Below are 24912 nucleotides of genomic sequence, written 5' to 3' on the forward strand. Positions count from 1 at the left end.
CTGTGCAGGTCGTTGATTACCTGAGTGGAGTCAGCTTGAGGAGCTAGACTCCACTCAGGCACCGAGCTGTAGGGGAGAGACAGGGCAGAGGAGCGGATGGGAGACAACCAGACAAACAGGACAGAGGAGCGGACGAGAGACAACCAGACAGAGACAGGGCAGAGGAGAGAACGGGAGACAACCAGACAGAGACAGGGCAGAGGAGAGGATGGGAGACAACCAAACAGACAGGACAGAGGAGCGGAACCGTGACATAGATGCTCAGTGTAAACCACTGGCTGCCTTAATATATGTGAGATTTGAAAACAAAAATCATTTTCTGTAACAGCATTTATTTTAATATCTTAATAATAACACACAAAGGGTCAATAAAACAGTGTACTGTAACATTGTAAATGACATGTAGCTCCCTTTCTTTGTCTCTCTTGATCCTTTGCCTACTGGGCATGCTGCAATTGGTAAATGAAAAGAGATCGACAATATCAAGACTGATTCCTGACATTAGGCTACAACAAGGCAGAAAGCTTCTTTATTTTTGTCATTTAGCAAATAAGTCACAGCAAGTGTTACCTCTACCTAATGTAGGCTAATAATGAACCTACACAAACTAAACATTCAGTTATAGTATACTGATCACATGCTGCACCAATTCACCAAATAACTTTGGTTGTGTGGTCATCATCATCACATTATTGTCAATTAACTGATTATTAGTATGGGTAGCCTGGAGCTTGTTAAGCAGGTGGGCTAAAAAGGAGAGAGGGTCTCCAGGTGGGTGGTTTCAGAGTGACACAAGGTGTAAGGTGTTCTGGTTAGAGAACAGACAGCCAGAGTTTCCAGGTTATTGGTATTTACTGCTGGATAACTCCAAAGGCTGTTGTACTATAGACAGCTGTGGCAGATCGCTGTGCTGTGATAGCTGTGGTTCTGAAATATTACAAACAGGAATAACAAATCAGTGACACATTTGCCATAAGTACAGCCACAAAAAAATAATAATTGTACTGAGAAATAACATAAAATGCACATAAATACAATACCATAGACTGCTAAATATTATGTATGGCTAAGCATTTTAATCACATTAGCTCACATAACATTCACAACGTAACCAGACACCCGCTGACAGTGGACAATATGCTAATAGCTAAGCTAATGTCTGTCACATAAAGGATTAATAACAATCAACAGTTAACAATGAACAGTGAACGCGCTACACTAGGGTAATACAAGACCACTCACCTTTGGTCATTTACACACAGCAAGTAAAGGAAAAATGCAACATGCATTCAGTCCGAACATGTGCATGGGAGAAACTAATCAACAAACCGCAGAAAAACACAGCACTCGAGGTGCGTTCAGGGACATTAAGGAAAAAAACATCAACATTCGATTAACTCTAGTCTAAGGCACACCTGTGCACTAATCAGGGTGTCTAATCAGCATCTTGATATGACACACCTGTGAGGTGGGATGCATTATCTCAGCAAAGGGGAAGTGCTCACTGTCACAGATTTAGACAGATTTGTGAACAATATTTGAGAGAATGGTGATATTGTGTATGTGGAAAAAGTTTTAAATCTTTGCGTTCATCTCATAAAAAATGGGAGCAAAAACAAAAGTGTTGCGTTTATATTTTTGTTGAGTGTAGTTCTATCTCAGTGTTAGCACTGTGCTCTTTGTTTTATTTGTTATACTTATTAAGACAGTCCGTGGTCATGATGGGAATGGGGCGGCTAATGTGAGACCGCATGGTTGCTGTATCTAACACATTTTATTTTTACCAGAAAATAAATCAGCTGGCATGCAACAAGGTGGTCTGCTGTCATCATTCCCCCTCAACACACAACACAGAGAGAGACAGAGTTAGGCCAGACCGGCCACACTAGCAAAGACCGCACCATTGATTTGAAGCTTGATTGTTCATTGGATGCAAAGGATCGTTATGTTGGTGATGACTGAGATGAGGTGATGCGGTGTGAGGGAAAAGCTTAGTTGAAGATCAGCAGCAGCAGCTCCCGGGCCGGCGGACCCCCTAGGCAAAGGACAAGACAGGAAAAGGAGGCAGAAGTATAGGTAGAGTGGTTGGGGCGAGTAGAGTGTGTCTGCAGAGTCTGAGGACTACTGAGAGGACCACACTTCTACAACAACAGAAGCATTTGGAGCGGTCACTTTCTTTTTTTTAAGACTAACCTCCTGGAATTCAAACTCCTGATCTGTGACAATGTAAAGCGTACACTGTAACAGATGTCAACATCACAAAAAATATGATAATGAAAAGACTAATTATGACAAACTTACTTTCACTGTTTAACCTTTTTCACAGCAGACATTTGGACTCATCTCAGGTGGAATAACGGATGAATGAGGTCCATAAAGGTTCTCAGTAAACTATGACAGAGAACCAGTAGAACAACAGCAGCAGCTCTAAGAGGAATCCAGCATTAATATACCTCTGATTTAAACTGGGACCAGTTCAAATACCTGCAACTTTATTAACATCATTAAAACTATTAAACTATTTGTATTAGACATTCACACTAAATGTAGTTCATGGACAGAGATCACTACAACATCCTCTGACCACCTCATGAAGGATACATTAATATGCCTACTGGAGTTAATTATCATCATATGAAGCTGGCCAAAATCTGGCTATAACTCAACTAAACCCATCAGCAAATAAGAGTTGGTTTTCCAGCAGCTGTCACTATATAAAAGTGATAGTTTGCACTGCTTACTGACGAGTTTAAACATAGTTTGTTTCTCACAGCTTGGAAGATTACCAGCTTTGCATGAAAACAGCAGATATGTTTGCACCAAACAATCAAACGTTCATTTGTTTTAATTCATAAAACGATTCACAGTCAGTACTCGCGCCCTGGCCGTCTGCTGGTACTTGGTTTGACAACCAAACTCAGCTGGAAACACAAACAGGCTCCAGGCTACAGCTCCAGGCTGTAGGTAATGTGCTTATCAAGGTACTGACTATACAGCTAACAACAGGAACTGTCGTCATCTTCTCTCTAACTGACAAAAATGCAGTTATTCGGCTTTTGCAGGTGTATAACTGTAACAGGGTCGATTATACATTAATATATGTGTGTGTATATGGAATACAGTATATTGTACTTTAGTTATTGTGATAATTACACAAAATCTGTGTCTGCGGATTTGTTTTTGTTTCAGTTAATGCCTGACTAGTTGAGCCTCCTTGTCAGTAAGCGGAACTTTGGTTCTGTTTGTATTACTACAGCCACATTCTATGTAACACTGCCCTCTATAAGTGGCGTTTTCGCACCGATTTTCTCCCCTTTTGTCATGAATCTCTGTGGGAGAGGTAAGCGGTTTGCTGTCTGGTGAAATTCCTGTTCTAGCAAGCTAAAACTTGTCACAAGATGCTTACTTTGTTATCATTTGATCTGTGTAGGGGCGATCACTGACAGGAGGATTTTCTGTTAATATTTTCATGTCAGGTATGTTATTTTCTGTTTGAAAAACTTAACGTTAGCCCTTTTGTCATGAATCTCTGTAGGAGAGGGGCATGTGTTGTGGCGATCACTGACAGGAGGATTTTCTGTTAATATTTTCATGTCAGGAGCCGGAAAATAAATGGAGACTGCCTCCAAAAAGATGCACGCCCGAGTATTTCATAACACAACGCAGAGACATATTTAGAAAACGTGCTTTACTGTACAAGACTGACAAGCATGAAGCAACAATGCTAGTCTGCTTCACTGTAAGGGGAATACTGGCAGTGCGAGTGAGTCACTGTGTTTTGGTGGTGTGATGCAAGAGGGACGACAGTTCATGTGATTCCAGAAACTGATACTAATAATAGTTTTTTAAGGTCATATAAGAACGTAGAAACAGTTCTCACCAGAAAAGTCAGAATTGAAGGTAGAATAGAGATATGGGAGGAAAATATGAGAAAGGGAAGAGCAAAGCAGGAAGTAGTGAAGATTCACTATAATGACGGTCAAACGGATGTGAGTGGTAAAGACTGGAGGGTTTCAGGGAGAAAGAAAATAATAAAGAATTCTGTGCTGTTAAGATTTTGATGGCAAATCTTATCTCCAATAGGAAGTACAACAGTATAAGATGGCAGGACTGTGTTTCGTGATCCAGAAAGCCTCCTCAACACTGATCTCTATCACTGGTAAGTTTCTGACAACCTACAAACTGTAAACTGTGATCAATGTCAGCCATGAGAGAGCCTTCAGTTTCTTTCATATTTGTGTCTGACAGAGCTGACCTTCATCTTTCTGCTGTGGTTTGTTCCTGAACTTTCTCTTTGTTCCCCAGTAACAGCAGGTCAGAGATGTCTTCTTTCATCGGTACTATTTTCATGATTGTAAAAAAAGTTCAAGTGATCTATTTTCTAAATGTGCTACATGATGTTACAGGTGTGAATGGAAATGTGCAGATATTCTACTGCGAAGGATGTGCTCCAAATGTGACCAAAGTCTTTTGCAATGATGAGAACCTGCTTGATCACAGCCACATCCCCAATTGCTCAGGCCCTCCACAACCCAACAGTGTCTGTCAGCGTAATGGCTCAGTATTTGTTTCCACCAACACCAGTGGTGTCTGTGAGTTTGAAGGAGAAAATCACATTGAGACAAAAAAATGTCCAGGTAATACTTTTTTTCTAAAGCCTTCAGTTTTCTTTCAATAATTTACACCGTCCCTGAACTTAGATTTTTTTTTCATGACCCAGAAAACAACATTTATATCATTATCTCTGTTCCAGTGAGATTTGTTTTATGTCTAATAATTTATTTGTTTCAGAAACCTGGGTAACCTCTTATAGTAGTGTTGAAAAACCTGTATATCCTGTTGTGTGCTCTGATTTAATATGGGGACATGTAGACACCTATTTATGTAGGTTTTGTTCACCATCATCCATGTGCTGCTGATAAATAATGTTCTAAATATTTATATTTTGCTGTCTCCTTTACTGTTTCAACAGAGGTCATCACATTGTAGATATCTGAATCTTTTTTGATGCCCAGTAACTGATTCTATTCACTGTAATACACATTTGTAACATTTCTCTTGTTTTCCCACCTAGACTTCAACATCTGTTTTATTAATAGTAAGTTGTTCTGTAAATACACACCTTACATCATGTTGCTCACTGTTATGATGGCGCATTGATGGGAGTTTTTCTTCCACTTTCTTCCAGATCCCACATCATCATCAACAGTCGGCCAGAGTGATCTGCAGGAGGCAAGAGAGGACCATACAATACCTATTGTGATTGGAGTAGTTGGTAAGTTCTCATTACAATTAGTTGTTCATGCACCATATTTGTCCTGCATGTGGGAAAGCACCTGATGACTTCAGAAGATCGTAAATCTACCTGTCACTGCTTTAAACGCATGCTTTCCACTAAATATAGCTTGATGAAATAATTATGGCTTCTTACACTTCTCCTTAGTAAACTAACTCACTTTTATTACGCCATACTATCTCTTCCTGCTTTGCCGATGACCAAAATATTCTTTCAACTGTTAATAGTCAGTCAGGTGACATCTATATATATTATAGTATTTCAGTAATTTGTATTGATGCGCTTCTATAAAATACTATCTTGTTTTCACAGTTTTAGTACTAGTACTAGGATTAGTACTGTTTGCATGTTTTTGGAAAAACAGACAGACCAGACAGCCGAATCCGGAACAACAAAGGTGACTGAAAAATATAATTATTCATCTTTGAATGTGTTTATGTATTGCAACATCATTAATATTAATACGAACATGTTTCAGTGACCCTGGTGAGACTGAAGCCCTTCAAAGATCTGGAGATGAGAGGTCAGTGATCATTAAATATATATGCATAATGTACAGATGTTAATGAACTCATTTTAAAACTTCTTTTCATATCTTTAGAGCACCTCTAGCTGATCCTGGATTGGATAATGACACCTCTCCTTCTCAGTGTGACAGCAGAGTCTAAACCTGAGAAGTTATTAGGGAAACGTTTCTCCCTGAAACATATCCTGTGTAGCGTACTAAGGAGCAACGCGCAAAGATCCAAAGACCAGAGTTTTCCCAAGAAGTATTAGTAGCCTGCACTAGAAATAAAGTAGCCTGCAACACTCTTGCATAATGGAGGCACGCACAATGTAGGGGGGTTTGGGGGCATGCCCCCCCAAGAAAATTTTGATTTTTTAGTGCTATTTGGTGGCCTCTGGTGCATTTTATTTGTGTAATTTAACATTTTTCTAGCACTTGGTTTTGTTATGTGATTTGTGTATTTAAGTACATTTCATCAAAATGTGAGTTTTTCAATTTTCATGCAAACTGCACTTTCACCAGTAGTATGTGTGTCTGGTCTCTTAGTAAACCTCTGTAGTATGCTGTCTGGCTAACATAACTGCATGTTTAGCATAGATGTTGTGCATCTTTCTGTATGTTTGGTTTTGGGAAAATATTAATTAACCTAATTTAATGACTATGTATGAGACCTTAACTACGGGATCATAGACTTATGGGAACCTAGGCACTCCAGGCAGCTCTGGGAATGAAACAAACTAACATCAATATATGGTAAGTAAATCATGTTTTGTTTATTCACTCAGACTGCTGGTGGCTGAGTGACTGCTAGCTCTGAAAACAAAAAGTCATTGATTATTATACAGCAGATCAGAACATAAATTAAAAAGTGAACATGCCCAAAATATTTTTCTAAGTCCAGATGTGAAAAAAAATTGGCCAGGAGTTCCCCTGTATTTTATCATTTTATTCATCTTACAAAATATTTACAATCATTTAGAGCATTAATGAAAAAGGCTAAATTAGATCTATATGGGTAGCACCCAGAATATTTTCCAAGTTCAGACATGCAAAACAAAATTGGGCAGCATTTCTCCTGTATTCTGTCATTTCATTCATTCATAAAAGGTCATTGAACAAATCTATGAAATGTTTACATTCATAGGATTTGTTTCCGTAAATTTAAGTAATGTCAAATCATAGTTTGCAAGCAAAAAAAGTGGTAAACACCTGTTCTGTTTATTTAGGAAGCCCAACATGGTCTGCTGGCCCTTGCCAATCTCCTGCTTCCTCTCTGAGGACATTCTCATTCATGAATCAAACAATCCCCAAACAATTCCCTCCAGAAATGTTGCGATCGTGCGAAATCAACCAATCTCCGCGAATTTTGCGCGGCCTTGCAATTTTGTCCAATCACCGCAACTTTCCCGCAATTTTGGCCCGCCTCCCATGAGTTCCACCAATCATAGCAGCTCCCAGCGAAAACGTAATGCACGTACGTCACCGAATTCACTTCCTGTTTATGGTTTGAAGATGCAGACGTGCGATACTAATGTCTCTCATTTACCAATAAAAATTACTGCTGAAGACCATGATAAGCAATTAATTCACTGATGTTCTTCACCAAAGCGGAGCTAAACTGTTTTACAACCGTGCAATATTGTGGTGGAATACAAAAAAGAAAAAGAAAATCATCGATTGATACACAATTTAAAAAAAAAGAATCACCAAACACGACGGCTGAAATGAGCGGACAACAGACCAGATAAATCACCATGATGGAAACTGTTGCATCCAGATCCGTTAGAGCACTGAAAGAATGAGGTAAATTAGATTAATTATTCCACCAAAGAGTGGAGAGAAATGTCCGTGTTGTCCGGAGAGTCGACCACCGCCTGTGCGGGACGCAACCCTGGGCAACGCGCTCCGTGGTTGGACAACTGGGGCAGATGGGGCGTGTCGCTCTCGCCGCTGAGAGCCACGGCGGAGTTATGTGACGGTCAGCGTGTGTGTTACCCACATCACTCAAAACGGACTCAGGGATTTGAATTAAGTTTTCAGGGTCAGTCAGAAATGACACAAGGACCAAGTGATTAGACTTCAGCAGCAACCTGCGGACAGATGAGCGGTAATCCGCGATTCCGCGGGCCGCAGTCGCTCTCGGAAAACACTGTCCAAAGACCCTCTTCCAAAGCTGTACATTTGGTAAGACACCATTTCAGAGACCGCTAACCCAAAATTCACCTCCAGATTGAACATCTGCTGATTGGATGTTTACTACTAAAGGACCAGTCACGGTACTTCTGGAGACAACAGGATGCCTCCTACATCCTCTAGAATCTGATAGCATGATAGCACTACACACAAAAATGTGCCAACTTACAATTAATCCCTGACATTATTAATGTTGTTTCCTGGGCACTTGACAGCTACAGTGTTGTTGAAGAGTTTGTTGAGCTGGTAGAGCGGCCGTTCAGGGCTTTCTTTAATTATCGTGTGATGAGCAGCGGGACATTCATGATTCCATCTTATAGTATTTTTCAACTGAAAGTCTTTATATGTTTGAAGTATTATGCTGTTCATGTGGAGAAGTTACCATTCATAGGTTATTACCTAAGTGCAATTATTTGGGTTTAAAGTGCCTGAGTCCTGTTGTGTCTACTGTATTGTTATTGTTATTTCCCAAGAATGTGATGGTGTTTTCATATGTTTTGGACAGACAGTTAAAACCTTTCACTAAAAATAGCTTTAAACTACAGTAAAGTAAATTAGTGAATACAGATTCATGCTGCACTGTGATTGTGATTAACAGTATTACAGTACATCAGTTGCACAGTCAGTCACTTTCATTGCTTAATGGCAGCTACATGGGACCAGTATAACTATGTAAATGGCCTTGAATGTATTTCAAAGTGATGTTTATGGTTAGCCATGTTGAATGGTAATGTAGAGATGCTTAAGGAATGTGAAAAACACACACCTACACTATACCTACTTACCATAGTCACCTGGACAGCACCTTTGGACACATACAGTGCACTCACAGCACACATCCTGTACTGTATCTACTGCACCTGGTTTACATGCACGCTGACACACCAACCATACCTGCCTGAGACATAATGACAAGTACATATACATTTCATACTCACCTGCACACTGTAAACATTTAACCTTACACATACACATGTCATACTTGCCTGTACATTCACGCACACACACACATTCACACCTACCTTGAACCTGAAAAAGGACTGATGAATGAAGAGACACAGTTGCAGTATTAGGGAAATGTTTATTGTTGTGTATATTGAATAATTGAATGATAAGTTGATTGATTTATTGTTTTGTGAATAAATCAGATGAGTTTTGCAGCAGAACGACACGGTTCAATGTGCCTCATTCCTATACACTTTTCCTCTGTTTTTCAGGCATTGAACCTAACACCTTAATCTATCTTATGGCTATGCGGTACCCAGCCTAGCTTGGGGCCCATAACATTATCACCAAATGTATATGCTTGTATGTTTACATTTGGTTTAATTTCAGATCTGTGATCACCATAAATATTGAACAATTGGAATTCTACATTTAAGAAATGTACTAAGAGTAAGTTGTAAAGGTATTTGGCCTCTGACCTCTCCTGGTCAGAGGACTATGTCACGCACTAGGGAGGGCTGGACCAAAGCTGAGAACCACACCACCAAGACCAGAGGAGATTTAGAATGATTTATTGCCGGGAATGAATACTGGCCGAGATGGGGAAACCAGAGTGCAGGAACGGCTGGTGTAGTGGGGGGTTTTGACCAGGAACGGGGGGGTCCAGGCAGGGACAGAAGGGGTCCAGGCAGGAATGGGGGTCCAGGCATGAGCAGGGGGGTTTAGGCATGAGCAGAGGGGTCCAGGAGGAGAAAACCGGTGATGACTTGGGTTGGGGAGAGCCGGAGGGGAAGGAGGACAGCAGGGATCCCGGACAGCTGAATCTGGCAGAGGCGGAAGGAAAAAAAACAATGTAAAAAACAAGGCAGGAACTCAAAACAGAACTAGTAAGAGGCTAGAGAGCAAAACTGAACTGCATGGTTCTTGTTCAACAATCTGGCAGGGAGTGGAAGGATGAGCTGGTACTTATTGCAGAGGTGTGTAATCAGGTAGATGATTGTCAGCTGTCCGGGAGCCGTAGAGGTGGTTGATTGCCTGAGTGGAGTCAGCTGAGAAGCTAGACTCCACTCAGGCACCGAGCTGCAGAGGGAGAGACAAGGCAGAGGAGCGAATGGGAGACAGCAAGACAGACAGGGCAGAGGAGAAGGGAGCTATGACAGCCTATGAGCTTTGACTCAGTGTTTTTACTTCGACACACTTTTGCAATGCAAACCTGCCAATCTCTGCATTCCTGAACCAGCCCATCCATCAGATCATCACAGCTCCACATCCTGCAGTGGTCTCCCTCTCACTACTACAAAGGCTACGCAAGTATCACTTTCCTTCTGCTAAATGGGTGAATTTACAAAATTATAATCGGATTTCCAATTCCAAATTCATCACCTTTTCTGCCAACTGCTTCCAGTAATGATCACAGTTGGTTATTTTATCTGCATTTATTCACTGTCTGTTGTTGTCATGTCATTGTTGTTTATTGTATTTGTTAATAAATGCTTGTGTATAATTATCATCGGTTCTACCGTGTATTTCCTTGTTTTGGGAACCGGAGGTCCTTGAAATCAGAGATTATGACTTTCAGAATGAGACTGATCAATTTCATTTTAATCAAAGTCTCTTTGAGATTTACTTTATATTGATATTTTCCTCAGGCAAGCTGAGGATGGTGCCCCTAAATAAATGAGTGCTATTTTGATCACGAAGTGTTGTTTCTACCATTTCTACACGTTCCGTTAACACCTGGTTTTTCAAACCTTTTTTTACGAATCTGGGAAACCTCCTGTCAGTTGTGTTTTTGCATTAACTCAGTCATAGTTTCATGAAATTGTGCAATGCACCATAGAAGTATAACTGGTGGACAAGAAATGTTTTTTTTAAAACTTACTTTGGAGCAAAGTCACCAAAGTTTTAAAATTATTTTTATATATTTGACAGTAGATTCTGTATGTCCAGATTTTATGCACTGGTGACCACTCACACTGCAGTTATGGCTGTCTCCCCACACATTTAGATAGAGAACTGAGGACTGTACTATGAAGTATGATTAGTAGATTTGCAAGGCATGTCGAACTTAAGGCCATTTCAGCGAAATGAAGGTGGCTTTTTTTCAGCCTGTTAGGTCACCATGGTAACTGACACGTTGCAGCTAAACTGGTCCAGAGGACATTATGTTCAGAGTTTGGGATTTAAATTGTCTGTAAGAAGTGTCTTCCTTTAACCAAATAGTTCGCTGACAATTCTTTATAACATTCATTTCATCTTGATTTGGCCAAAAGCGAAAGTATTATTTTTAATTATGGGACAGTGTCAGACTGAAATTAACTTTTCAATGTCATGTTAAAATTTTAAAATTCTGATGTACAGTTGTCATGCTAGAAAAAAGCGGCTGCACTGATCCGTAAAATGAATATACTAATGCATGATCAACAATTTTCTGCCAGCATTCGTCTGCTGAATCATATATACATGTTCTACACCAGTGGTTTTTACTGAAATCAATCTCTATATTCCACGTTGCTCTCCATTATAACAACATGTTGGTATGTTCCACTTGACTGAAGTAGACGGCACACGATCGCTCACTTTGTTTGGAAGAAGAGTCACATGATGCATCAAACTTCCCATTTTATATGATTGCACTCAGAGACAAAAGCAGGAAGTCTGAGTTCACAAAGCCTGTCTATGTCAAACTTACTTCGTGGTACATCTCTGTGGTGCTATTAGCCAAAGTTACTACTCTGTGGGTGTTACCAAGATGGCTGCTGAGTGGAGAGATTTGCCTACTAAGACTTTACTTAAACTTATGCAGCTAAATTTTTCTGTTTTTCTACATTTTTGCTTTCATTTGCTCTGATTCTGTTTTAAAAAATAAATGTGTTGTTATAAAACTGGCTGCCATTTATTGTACTGTTCCATCACAAGTAGCTGTATATTATTTTGTCACATTCACAAGCTTGAAGATGCTAAGATGTGCTGACCAGCTTTTACTTCACGATCCAAAAGTTCAATCTCAACTTGCTTTTAATTTTAGTGGAAAAAAATAAAGCACCTCCTTGAAATGAACAGTTTGGAAATGGAAATTTGATTTCAAATCTCCCAAACTCTGCTTGTAATTGTTTTACATAACTGTGTTTTGTTCTACGTTTCATTTACCTTATGCATCGCCATTTTAATTTACATTCCAATTAGTTTACCTAAGAGATTATCTTAATTAAAAAGGACATTTTAGGGTTTTTTATTCAAGCAACTATGGTATAAAATCTTCCGTTAGCATACCTTGTTCATTTATTTCTCAATGAACTCTCCTAGGTAAATAAAGGCTGAATAAATGCTTAACAGGATAACCAAAAATCATAGCATTCAACAAGGAACTGAGATGGAAATTTAAATATTTAGAATGCTTGGTGCGAGATAGGAGAGATAGAATAAACAGAGATGAGATTTCCCCCTTAAGAACATCCGTTTTCTTTGTAAATATATATTGAATATCAATATAATATGTACACAAGTAGTAGTAGTAGTAGTTTATTCAGTCAGCAAGGAAAAAAGTAAACATTGTAACAATTGTGTACTTATGATGGCATCACCATCATCATCATCATCATCATCGTTGTCCACATAAATTATCATCGTCAATATGATCATTATCATCATTGTCAACATCATCATCAAGATCATCAACATCATCGTCCTGTGACCGAAGGGTTTAGGCTGAAGTCAAAACTTATTTTGCCTAACCTTTTTCAACCAAAACGAAAAGTTTCTACATTTCGTAGAAGGAAAAAGGAAAAAAACAACAACTAATATTCACCGTTATCATTGACAAGATAAGAGGAGTCCATTCAAAATCATTTTAGTTACTTTTAGTTTATTATTCCTGGGATTGATATTTTTCAAGAGTTAATCTTTTCAACTGCTTTTTAAATGTTTTCAAAGTCTTGAATGTTTTTGCTCCCTCATCAAGTTTATTCCACTTGGTAACTCCTAGTACTGTGATACATTTACGTTTTTTATTTGTTCTTACCCTATTTTGTTTTTTAAAATACAAGAACCCCTAAGATTATAACAGCTTTTTCTGTGTTCGAACATATTTTGAATACAATTTGGAAGATTATTATAATATGCTTTATACATGACAGCTAATGTATTGAGATCAATAATGTCATATATTTTTGATGTTTTTAGCGCAACAAAAATGGGATTAGATGGTGCATAAAAATCAGCGTGACTAACAATTCTAACTGCCTTTTTTTGAAGTAAAAATATAGGGTCAATATTGACGGTATAATTATTTCCCCATATTTCTGCTCCATAACTAAGATATGGAAGGACAAGGGAATTGTATAATAACATAAGTGAATTTTTATTTAATACGGATTTCATTTTTCCTATTACCCCAACATTTTTTGCTAATTTTGACTTCATAATATTTATATGCTGCTTCCAGCAGAGTTTTTCATCAACTGTAATTCCCAAAAAATTACTGGCTTGCACACGCTCGATTGTTGATTCATTGATTTTTAGATTGATGTTGTTCTTTATTGTCTTATTTCCAAAAATAATGTATTTGGTTTTACTCAGATTCATGGACAACTTATTATTGTCAAAACATTCTTTAAGGAGTGTGAGCTCATGTTCCATTCTGGCCATGAGCCTGTGCAGGTCATTACCTGAGCAATAGAGACTAGTGTCATCAGCATACAATAAGCACTTAACATTATTTAATACATCAGGCATATCATTTATGTACATATTAAACAGTTTGGGCCCCAATAAAGAGCCTTGCGGAACTCCATGTGTCATGAGTTGCTTTATAGAGTTAGCGTTGTTATAATGTACATATTGTTCTCTATTGCTGAGATAACTATTCAACCATGCGGCAGCAGTGCCCCTAATGCCGTATCTTTGAAGCTTTTCCATGAGTAATACATGATCGATAGTGTCGAAAGCTTTACTTAAATCAATACATACACCTACAGTATATTCTTTGTTGTCCATTGCGGTTGCAATGTCTTCAACAAGAGCCATGACTGCCATTAGGGTTGACCCATTAGATCGAAATCCAAATTGATGATCACTGAGAAGACAGTATTTTTCAACAAATTTATCCATCCTATTAAATAATTTCTCGAGGATTTTAGAGAATTGGGACAATAGGGAAATAGGTCTGTAGTTTGTGAATGAGTGTTTATCGCCATTTTTATATGTAGGGATTACTTTAGGTATTTTCATTTTTTGTGGAAAAATACCAGTGAGAAAAGATTGATTACAAATATAGGCAAATGGTTTAACGACAAAATGAATTATATCTTTAATAAATGTCATATCTATACCACAATAATCAGTTGTTTTTTTATTCTTAAATTTATTTACAATACCTATTATTTCCAATTCATCCACGTCTCTTAGAAAAAGAGAGTTTAAAGTCTGATTTTTAGGTTTTCTGGTTTCTACTTGTGCATTCTTTGACTGTTTGATTTTGTCCGCTAATGGGGGTCCTACATTTGAAAAAAAATCATTAAAGCCATTAGCAATGTCTTTGGAGTCTGTTATTTCATTATTATTATTATTATTATTATTAATAAAATAATAGGGAAATTAATTTCTTTTCTTACCATTTTTGATTATACTATTTAATATTTTCCATGTTCCTTGGACACCATTTTGATGCTGCTCTAACAACTTATGATAATATGATTTCTTGTTGATTCTGATTATATTGATTAACTTATTTTTGTATGTTTTATACCTCTGTTCAGCAGCTTTAGTTCTGTGTTTTATGTATTGTCCGTAGAGATAATTTTTTTTCTTACAAGCATTCGCTATGCCTCGTGTGATCCATGGCTTTTCCGATTCGACTTTATTTTTGACAATATGTTTTTTTAATGGACAGTGTTTATCATATAGGTTAATTAGAGTAGATAAAAAAACGTCATATGCTTGATCAGGGTGAGGGGTAGCATAGACCTCCTCCCATGTTTGAGCATGTAGGTCTGCCTGAAGGGCAGCCATGGCTTCAGGTGTTCTATGTCTAAATAGTTTTTGAGTTGCAGTTTGTGAGACATGTGCCTTTGGTACAAGTTGACGAAAAATGCTAAAAACAGGTAGATGATCACTTACATCAGCCACAAGTAATCCAGCGGTGATTTCTCTATCTCTTTCGTTGGTGAAAATGTTGTCTATCAAAGTTGCTGATTTCACTGTAATTCTACTGGGTTTAAGGATCAATGGAAAGAGATTATTAACATACATTGTAGATATGAAGTCAGATGTTTTTGTGCTGTTATGAGGGTTCAAGAGATTGATATTAAAATCCCCACAAATAATCTTGGTCTTATTTACCTCCATAAACAACTTTCCAATATTTTGGTTAAATATATCTAAACAAGAGCCTTGCGTTCTGTACACACAGCTTACTTGAATTTTTTTATAGTCACTCCATAATCCCTTCTATGGAGGTAGTTTTACTTTCAACCAACCTACTTCTCAAATTAGAGTCAACATACAAAGCAACCCCCCCACTTCTTTTCCCATCTCTATTTAATATATATAACTCATAACCATTCAATTCGACATCAAACCCTTTTTAATATCTAACCATGTCTCAGACATAGCAATGACACTGAATTTTTTAAACTTATTCAAGAATGCTTTAGTATCATTATAATTTTTGTAAAGGCTTCTACAGTTTATGTGTATAACTGTAAAAGCACTGTCTATTTTGATCTTATTGAATTGTTCATCGTTATAATACTACAACAACTACCCTCCTTCTTGACCCAGGGAAGAAACTCTTATTGTAGAAAGAAGCTGTTATCCTCATGACTCACCTCATGAGTCATTTTTATTTACACAAACCTGTTACTTCAACACAGCTGTTACAGTGCCTATGAAAAGTAATGACCACCTTTGAAACTTGTTTAATTGCTGTTCAGTGGTTAATAATGGTCATCATAATTAGACTTTTACTGATAAGATTAGAGTCAATGATTTTTAATGCCGTAACATTGCTGATAAATTCTGTGCACTATCATCTAATACAGTAAAACAATAGCTAACCAGCAGTAAGAAAATGTACATACACCGTTTGCTGTCCAAAAGAATAACTACCTGAACTAAAACCATTATGCTACATTAGCTTGATGTAGCACTAGATAGCTAGCTTGAATTCTTTCTTGAATGAAGCAACTTACCAGAGTTCACACTATTGTCATACTAACTTTGCTTACTCATCTTTACTGATCTTAGACAAACCTGTTGGGTTTGTTCAGTAGCCGTGTTGGAATCAATCATCATCTTCATATATAGTAGTGAACTGAATGGATAGTTTTACTAGGCTGTCACTGTTCTGACTCCATACTGGTTTGGAGATCAGAGACATGCTTTCATTAAAGAATACTGTGTTCAGTATGAACACAAAGGACATTTACAGTGAACAACCTGACACTCCTGGCCAGATTTCATCTATTCATCCAAATGGGCACTCCGTTGAAACCCCTTTTCTCAAAGGAAACCTGTGGACAGTTGTTTTAGTACTGTAAATATAATCAAAGGAAAAAAATACAAAGCCTCTCTAAAGAGCTCATAATATTGATGACCTCTAGAACAAACAGAACAAATGTTCCTTACATGTTTTTTTCTCTGTTGTATTTTATGAAACATTATTTCATAATTTATTTTTTCTTATTTAATGCATCTTGTATGTTACAGAATAATTACTGTTATAATCTGTATGCCTGGATGGTTGTACATGCTCAAATTAAGGCCATTTTTAAGTCTTTTTCTTTTTTGCTTCAAAATTCCTCGATATACGCTGGTGGGCAGTTCAGCAGGTGGATAATCAGCTCATGTGACTTGATATGAGAAACCACAACCACCTGTCTACAGGGTTTACTGAATGCGGTAACAACCTTAACATTTCGAGGAACAACAGCCCACGTCTCTGCTCAGTGATGGTATACTGTAATGCAGGGGGTTTCTGAGATGCATTCGGTTAACCTCGTACATTCAACAACTTAAGCTGGAATGGCCAAAAAGTTCATTTCACATGATGAAGTTTCTGTTTTTCTTAGACTTATTTTCTTGTATAAAAGAATGGAGAATCACAATGAAGATGTTCCCACGCCATTAACTGCATTACAAAATGAAGAAATTAGCATCCAGTCATGCTCTGTTGCATGTATACAAATGCTCATTTTGTTTGAAGATGGCAAGAAGATGCTCTGATTTGAAAGAGGGTTTGTTGTTGGGGTGAACATGGCAGGAGGTTCAGGCACAAAGACTCCTAAACTAGCTTGTGTTTCAACAGCGATTGATCAAAGGATGGAAATTGTGGTTTAAACTTCACATTTGATGTCTAATACAGAGAAACTGAAGAGCAATTGTTCCTCGGTTGAACATTCATGCAGGATGTGATATGACTGTCAGCCAGAACAATCCTTTTACAATTACCTAGAGAGGGTTATTGTAGTAGTGTAGCACTACATGAAGCCCTCATAACAAAGACAAATGAATAGTTGAGAGGTATGGAAAGAACAGATACTGATCTACAGTGATGTGGTAGAAAAGAGAAATAGATGAGTCATTCATCATATTCCACTGGTGAGGACGTTCATGTGTGCGATAGTTACAACAAGGTTACAGTGCCGGTTTGAATATTTGACCCCTTCAGTAAAGGGATCTTGTAGAATGCCTCCCACTGTCATGAACCAGGGCTATGTTTGAACCCATGCAGCAGGCGACAGACAGGCAGGATTAATTAAATAGAGTTTATTAAACAAGAAATCACTCCCAAAGGGAGGCACAGGGAAATTAACAGAAAAAGGGGTAAAACAAAACTAATTAAGTGAGGGCGATGGTGCAGGACCGTGGTGAAGGTTTAACTGAATAAAACGAAAATAAAAGCGACGGCTTAGGGCCGCAATGAAAGTCAGACCAAATTAACAGGGAATGGGAAAACTCACAAAATGTCCAGGAGGGGAATCAGGAAACCAGGTGGAGAGCAGAGCTTGAGGGAGATGGCGGCAGAGACGGGGTGAAGAGGAAGGACAGGGCCAGCAAGGTAAACCACTGGGAACTGAGTTCAAACGACGGAGTGCGGGTGACAGGATGCAGCATGAAGCGGGGGTGGCAGACGAGGTGATCCGGTAATCCAAGCAGTGTGCTCGCGGCCGAGAACATGGTGCAGGAGGTATGCGAAGGCTATGGCCTTCAGTCACCAAATCTCAACCTTTAACACCAAGCATGTCTATGGGGTATGAATTAACATCTAACTATGAAACAGTGCTGCAGTAAAATGACTATAAAATCATCACAGAGGTATTTGGGAACATTTTGAACAATATTGTGGCAGAATATGTTGATAGCAATTTGATTGGATGTTTGATTTTGAGTTTTAATTAATTTTTTTAGGTTTCCGATAAAGAAGTGAATATAACATTGCTATGGTTTTAACATTTAATCATTAAAAAATGTTGAAGTGAAATAATTTGGGAATCATCACAGTGGTAAATAGGAATTTAGTGTGGCTAGCTGTTCACAATGTGGCAATATTGTGTTGACATATGTATGTCTGTGTTCAGACTTAAACGAGGTATTTTCATGATTTTGAAGTTGTTTAAAAAATGCAACAATACTGCTGTATTTGTTTACAAAGGAAAATGCAGTAAAAAAATAATAAACCCTACTGAGAGAGAGAGATTGCAGAGCTGATTAAGTACCCTGAATGCATCCCGATGTGTGCATGTGGCAGCCAGAACATTGAGTGTATGGAGTCTGTGGACGTTGTATTTTCCCATGCACTAGCAAGGACCACATCACTTATTTGAAGCTGGATTGTTCACTGAATGCAAAGGATCGTTATGTTGGTGATGACTGAGATGAGGTGATGCGGTGTGCAGATAAAAGATTAGACGGAGATCAGCAGCAGTTCCCAAGCCAGCGTATCCCCTAGAAAAAGGAGAAGACAGGAAAAGGAGGCCGAAGTATAAAGAAGGTGTTGGGGCGAGTAGGGTGTGTCTGCAGAGTCTGAGGACTACACTGTCAGGGCTGTACCAAGACGACTGCACTTCTACAAAAACAACAGAAGCATTTAGAGATGTCACTTTCTTCTTTGTTTAAAGTTTTTTTTTAAGATTAACCTCCTGGAATTCAAACTCCTGATCTGTGACAATGTAAAGCATACACTGTAACAGATGTCAACATCACAAAAAATATGATAATGAAAAGACTAATTATGACACACTTACTTTCACTGTTTAACCTTTTTCACAGCAGACATTTGGACTCATCTCAGGTGGAATAACTGATGAATGAGGTCCATAAAGGTTCTCAGTAAACTATGACAGAGAACCAGTAGAACAACAGCAGCAGCTCTAAGAGGAATCCAGCATTAATATACCTCTGATTTAAACTGGGACCAGTTCAAATACCTGCAACTTTATTAACATCATTAAAACTATTAATCTATTTGTATTAGACATTCACACTAAATGTAGTTGACGGACAGAGATCACTCCAACATGCTCTTACCACCTCATGAAGGATTCATTAATATGCCTACTGGAGTTAATTATCATCATATGAAGCTGGGCAAAATCTGGCTATGACTCAACTAAACCCATCAGCAAACAAGAGTTGGTTTTCCAGCAGCTGCCACTATATAAAAGTGATCGTTTGCACTGCTTACTGACGAGTTTAAACACAGTTTGTTTCTCAAAGCTTGTTAGATTACCAGCTTTGCATGAAAACAGTAGATACGCTTGTACCAAACAATCAAACGTTCATTTGTTTTAATTATTAAAACGATTCACAGTCAGTACTCGTGTCCTGGCAGTGGCCGTCTTCCATCATGGTGATAAATGCTGGTACTTGGTTTGACAATTCTCCTCAGCAGGAAACACAAACACCGGAGCCCTGCACGTGACGTGCAGACACTTATGCACATCGGGCACGAGAGGAGCGGTACTGGCGGGCAGTCTGTCGTGAGTAGGTGGGGTCATCAATCACCACTCCTTATCTTCACTTAGCGAAACAAACAGAGGTTAAGCGGCGACAACTGCGAAGCTGTGGGAAGCTTATCTGAAGTTTTTTGAACTGACAAGTTTCAGTACGACTTTCCGAACATGGCTGGCGGTGTTTCAAGGGAAATACAACATCTGAGAACGGACCGGATCACAGTAAGTCATTCAGAAATTCCCTCGCTTATCATTCATTATGTCGACATCTATAACATAATCTGCTGACAGTGTGACTTCGACTTCAAATCAGACGTGACACTGCTCCTCGATGTCTTAAAACTTAAGGTAAAACTTTAATTATGTGCAGGGAATGCGGCTGGAATCTCATGTTTTCATATCGTAATGGCCTAACCGTAACGTGAAATGTCACAAAATCACAGGCTGTGAGTTTGTATCAAATCAAATTATGAAGCTAAACAAGGGTTTGGTTCATTGACTACGCTCAGTGTAGATAATATGCGGTACAAGTCCTTTCCTCTGCAGCTCAGCGCCAAACCACTCGTGCAGGTGTCTGTGCACAGGGCTCCAGACTGAGACCGAAATAGTCGCATATTTAAGTTTTTTTTTTTTTTTGAGTGTGTGAGGACATGCAGTTACCCCTTGATCGCAATTGTGCGAGTGTGTTGACGATTAGCCTCATATGTTTCCCCCCGACCGCTCTATTTTTGATTGTGTTTTAAAGTCGACTTTGACTCAGTCTACCGCTAACAAGTGGACAATAGAATCGGATGCTGTACCAGAGCAAGAACGGGTGGGATGGAGGAAAGATGACAAATCCTGACACAGAATCAAGCCCTGGCGTGCCATACTACGATATATTTCCATGATCATTAGGCTACAACAAAGCGAGATTGTTTTTTTTTTTTCTAAATATACACATGTAGCATCCAGTTTCTCTTTCAACAACCTGCAATGTCTGAATGGTTCAAAATGAATTAAGTGAAGTCACGGTTGTTTATGCAGCACATTTAAAACAACAGAGGGTTAGCCACAGTGCTTATCAGAGTCCTGCAAATTCACTTAACAAGATTAAATAGTAAGGTTATCACAATCTAATAACTTTAATAATTAAATGCTAAGTAAATGTAGTGGTTAGCACTTTCGCCTTGCAGCGAGAAGATTCCGGTTCGAATCCCGGGGTGGGCCTGGGATCTTTCTGCATGGAGTTTGCATGTTCTCCTTGTGCATGCGTGGGTTTTCTCCAGGCACTCCGGCTTCCTCCCACAGTCCAAAAATATGCTGAGGTTAATTGATCACTCTAAATTGCCCGTAGGTGTGAATGTGAGTGTGATTGCTTGTCTGTATATGTAGCCCTGTGACAGACTGGTGACCTGTCCAGGGTGTCCCCTGCCTTCGCTCAAGTCAGCTGGGATAGGCTCCAGCACCCTCCGCGACCCTAGTGAGGATAAAGCGGTGTATAGAGGATGGATGGATAAATCAATCAGTAATAAGTAAATAAAATAATAATAATACAGCAGATATAGACGACTGAAGAAACCACATATAGTTGCTGACTAGAGAAATCTAATTATTTGTATTCAGATTCAAATATCTGCATTAACAGTTCTTTATCCTTTAACTTTCTGAACAGGAATGGAACATTGACCATGAACTGTCCTGAAAATGGCTTCTCTTGCCTACTTCTTGCTGCTAGAGATGTCTCAGTTTTGTATGTGTGTGTGGTTTATGATCTGAAATGAAAATAAAGGAGTTCTAAAATTAACAGGAACAGGATTGCAAATAAATGCAGTGTTACACTCAAGCAGTACCACAACATAGTCACAAGGGGTCACACTCTGACCACAAATGAAACTTATGGAACAACACAGCTTCACAAGGGGAACTTCGGTTTTTTTCAACCTGGGGTCTGTTTTTATATGTCATTTCATACATGTGAGTGATGGAGAAATGAATTTTCGACATAACTCCAGTATTTAGCCAGACAGGCAGCTTAGCAGCTCAGCGCGCGATTTCAGAACGAGATTTGCTTTCTAGCATCTAGCATCCCAAGATTTGAATACAGACCACAAATAGCGATCGCCAAGTAATGTGGAGGTTGTCGTTCACTTCTCATCTCTAGTATGTTGTGGGACACTCGTTGAGACTATCCGAGCCGGTCAGTGTGGGAAAAAAAGCACGTTTTTTTTTTCTTTGAGCAGATCAGCTTTATTTGTGCAGAGTATTCAGATCAGGGAAATGCGGTGGTGTCAGTAAAAGTGATGGTTAATGTTGTGGAAGTTCAGCGAAGTCGAGAGAGGATGAGGAGGCAGACTTGGGTTGCGAGAAAGGTTTACTGATATCAGGAGAAGTGACACTGACAGAGCAGCAGTACATGCCAGCATTAGTTCGCAGGATTCGCTCTGATCTTCAGGTATATATTGTAGTTGGGAGAGGGGCTATATTTAGCCTACAGACCAATATGGAGACAACTCGTCTGCTTAGTCACATCAGAATAGACAATATCTATCCTTGACCAGTGCAGAGAGTCCTGGCATATCTTCCTCCTACATCATCTGCCTGTCAAAAACTACTTTATTGAAATATTAAAATATTAACTACTTAAAATACACAAACAAGGAACAGCAGGAAGATAAATCTTGTAAACGCTGTCCCCTGTGTTTCATAAAAAATAACAACAACAAACAAAAAAACAAAACAAATAATAACAATAAGCAACTTTTCGAACCCCACTCCTCACCAGGTCAACACAAGTTAGGCAAACATAATCACAAACCAAATAAATATATTTATGTGTCTTACTTATTGGGAATTTCACATTCCAAAATTATCATTTTCTTTATATTCCGACATTATTTTATCTTTAAACATTTTTTTGAATTTGTAGACACTTGAACAGCTTTTAAGTTCATTTCTCAAAGAGTTCCAAACTCCAACTCCATAAATGGACACACACATTCTTTTCTGTACTGTCCTCCAAGACGCAGTCCGAAAATTGTATTTTCTTCTGTGATATCCATCCTGAGAAACAAAATTAAATAAATTTTGGATGGAAGCAGGCAACATTTTTTGTTTTGCTTTCCACATCACAAGTAAAATTTTTAGGTCAACTAAATCTTTAAATTTAAGTTGTCTCGAGGCAATGAACAAATTGTTAGTGTGCTCTCTGTAGCTCTTTTTATTGATTATCCGAATTGCTCTTTTTTGCAGACGAACCAGGGGCTCAATAGTGACATTGCATGTATTTCCAAAAACCTCAGCACAATAACTGATGTATGGAAGAATCATTGAGCTGTACAGCATTTGCAGAGAGTTACAATCAAAAATGTCTTTGACTTTGTTTAAAATACCGATACTCTGGCTAATTTTCTTTTTTATGTAGTCTACGTGAGTTTTCCAATTGAGTTTTTCATCTAAAATAACACCTAAAAATTTTGTTTCATTAACTCTTTTTACAACAGCATCATCAATAATAATTTTTCCAGAGTCATTTTTACATAAATTTCCAAAAATCATATAATTTGTTTTTGTCCCAGTTTAACGCTAGCTTATTTTCATAAAGCCATTTGCTTACTGTTGACATTTCTTTTTCTATTCTTCCTATTAACTCCTGCAAATCATTTCCTGTGCAAAACAAACTAGTATCATCCGCAAATAACAGAAAATGTAACATTTTGGAGGTCTCACAAATATCATTGATATACAAAATAAAAAGCAAAGGCCCAAGAACCGACCCTTGTGGAACTCCATATAATACCTTCCTATGAACTGAATTTTCTCCTTTAAAATGTACATACTGTTGACGATTTGTGATGTAACACTCAAGCCAATGATATGCAATGCCTCTAATGCCGAAGTTGAATAGTTTGGTTAAAAGTAATTTATGATTTATTGTATCAAATGCTTTGCGTAAGTCTATAAACACTCCTATTGTATACTCATATCTGTCAGTTGCAGCCGTAATATTTTCAATTAGTTCAATGAGAGCTAAACTTGTGGATCTTTGTTCTCTAAAGCCATATTGATTTTCACTAATTAGTTTATGTTTCTCTAAAAATAATGTTAGTTTTTGAGTGAACCATTTCTCAAGGATTTTTGAAAACTGAGAAAGCAGTGACACTGGTCTGTAATTGTTTAATTTATGTTTATCCCCACTTTTAAAAATGGGAATTACTTTCGCAACTTTCATTTGCTGTGGAAAAATACCAGTTTTTATAGACAAGTTGCAAATGAAAGTAAATGGTTTCAGAATGCAATCAATGGTTCTTCTGATAATTTTCATATCAAGATCATTGCTGTCTGTGGAGGTTTTATTCTTGCTTTTCATTACAATAGCTAAAATTTCGTATTCATTTATATCACCAAGAAAAATTGATTGCATTATTCTACTTCCCATTTCAAACATGTTATTATTGGTTGAACGTTAGGGCGGACTTTGACGCGGGGGGGCAAGTTGCCCCATACTTTTCGCTAGCTGAGCTGCTAAGCTGCCTGCCTTGCTAAATACTGGCGCTATGTTGAAAATTCATTTCTCCATCACTCACATGTATGAAATGACAAATGAAAACAGACCCCAGGTTGAAAAAAAACGAAGTTCCCCTTTAACTATCGGCATTCAGTATGCGGTAGAGCTCAATGCTTCGTTCTAATATACGTGACACATCAGCACAACAGTTATTTACATATACATCATATGCAACATAATTATACAGACCAGTTTTGGCATGAAGAACATGCGGTAATGATAACAGCGTTTGCACAACCGTTCGGTACAGAACGGTGCATGATACAACACAAGCTAAAGCATGCTAACAATATTCGGTATTATCTGTAACTCCCGTAGCTAAATAGCATCATTATTACAACAGACATAACATAAAGAAAGAGATGTGGAGCTGACTTACACTATCACAGACGCACACCGTCCAACAAAAAACAGGTCAAGCGGCAGTAGCAGCTCTGCTTGGTGAACAGAAAATATCTACGTGATAGTAGAG

At 38.3% G+C, this 24912-nt stretch overlaps 2 protein-coding genes across 5 annotated transcripts in view; one reads left to right on the top strand and one right to left on the bottom strand.

Moving 5' to 3' along the window:
- Positions 1 to 7682, bottom strand: part of LOC110963078 (kinesin-like protein KIF2A) — a 60066-nt gene extending 52384 nt beyond the window's left edge. The window contains exon 1 of one of the 3 annotated variants that reach the window (XM_051951041.1): positions 7546 to 7682. The gene's annotated coding sequence lies outside the window, so the exon portion shown is untranslated. Of the gene's footprint in view, positions 1 to 7511 lie in introns of all 3 variants that reach the window. The other 2 variants (XM_051951040.1, XM_051951042.1) reach the window with 2 other exon arrangements.
- Positions 7683 to 19901: 12219 nt separating this feature from the next.
- Positions 19902 to 24912, top strand: part of LOC127534824 (uncharacterized) — a 29087-nt gene continuing 24076 nt past the window's right edge. For both annotated transcript variants that reach the window (XM_051951050.1, XM_051951051.1), the window contains exon 1: positions 19902 to 20116. In XM_051951050.1, coding sequence (XP_051807010.1) covers positions 20063 to 20116 — 54 coding nt within the window. In that variant the 5' untranslated portion in view covers positions 19902 to 20062. The remainder of the gene's footprint in view (positions 20117 to 24912) is intronic.

Source organism: Acanthochromis polyacanthus, chromosome 7 (assembly GCF_021347895.1).
Source record: "Acanthochromis polyacanthus isolate Apoly-LR-REF ecotype Palm Island chromosome 7, KAUST_Apoly_ChrSc, whole genome shotgun sequence".
NCBI classification, from domain to species: domain Eukaryota; kingdom Metazoa; phylum Chordata; class Actinopteri; family Pomacentridae; genus Acanthochromis; species Acanthochromis polyacanthus.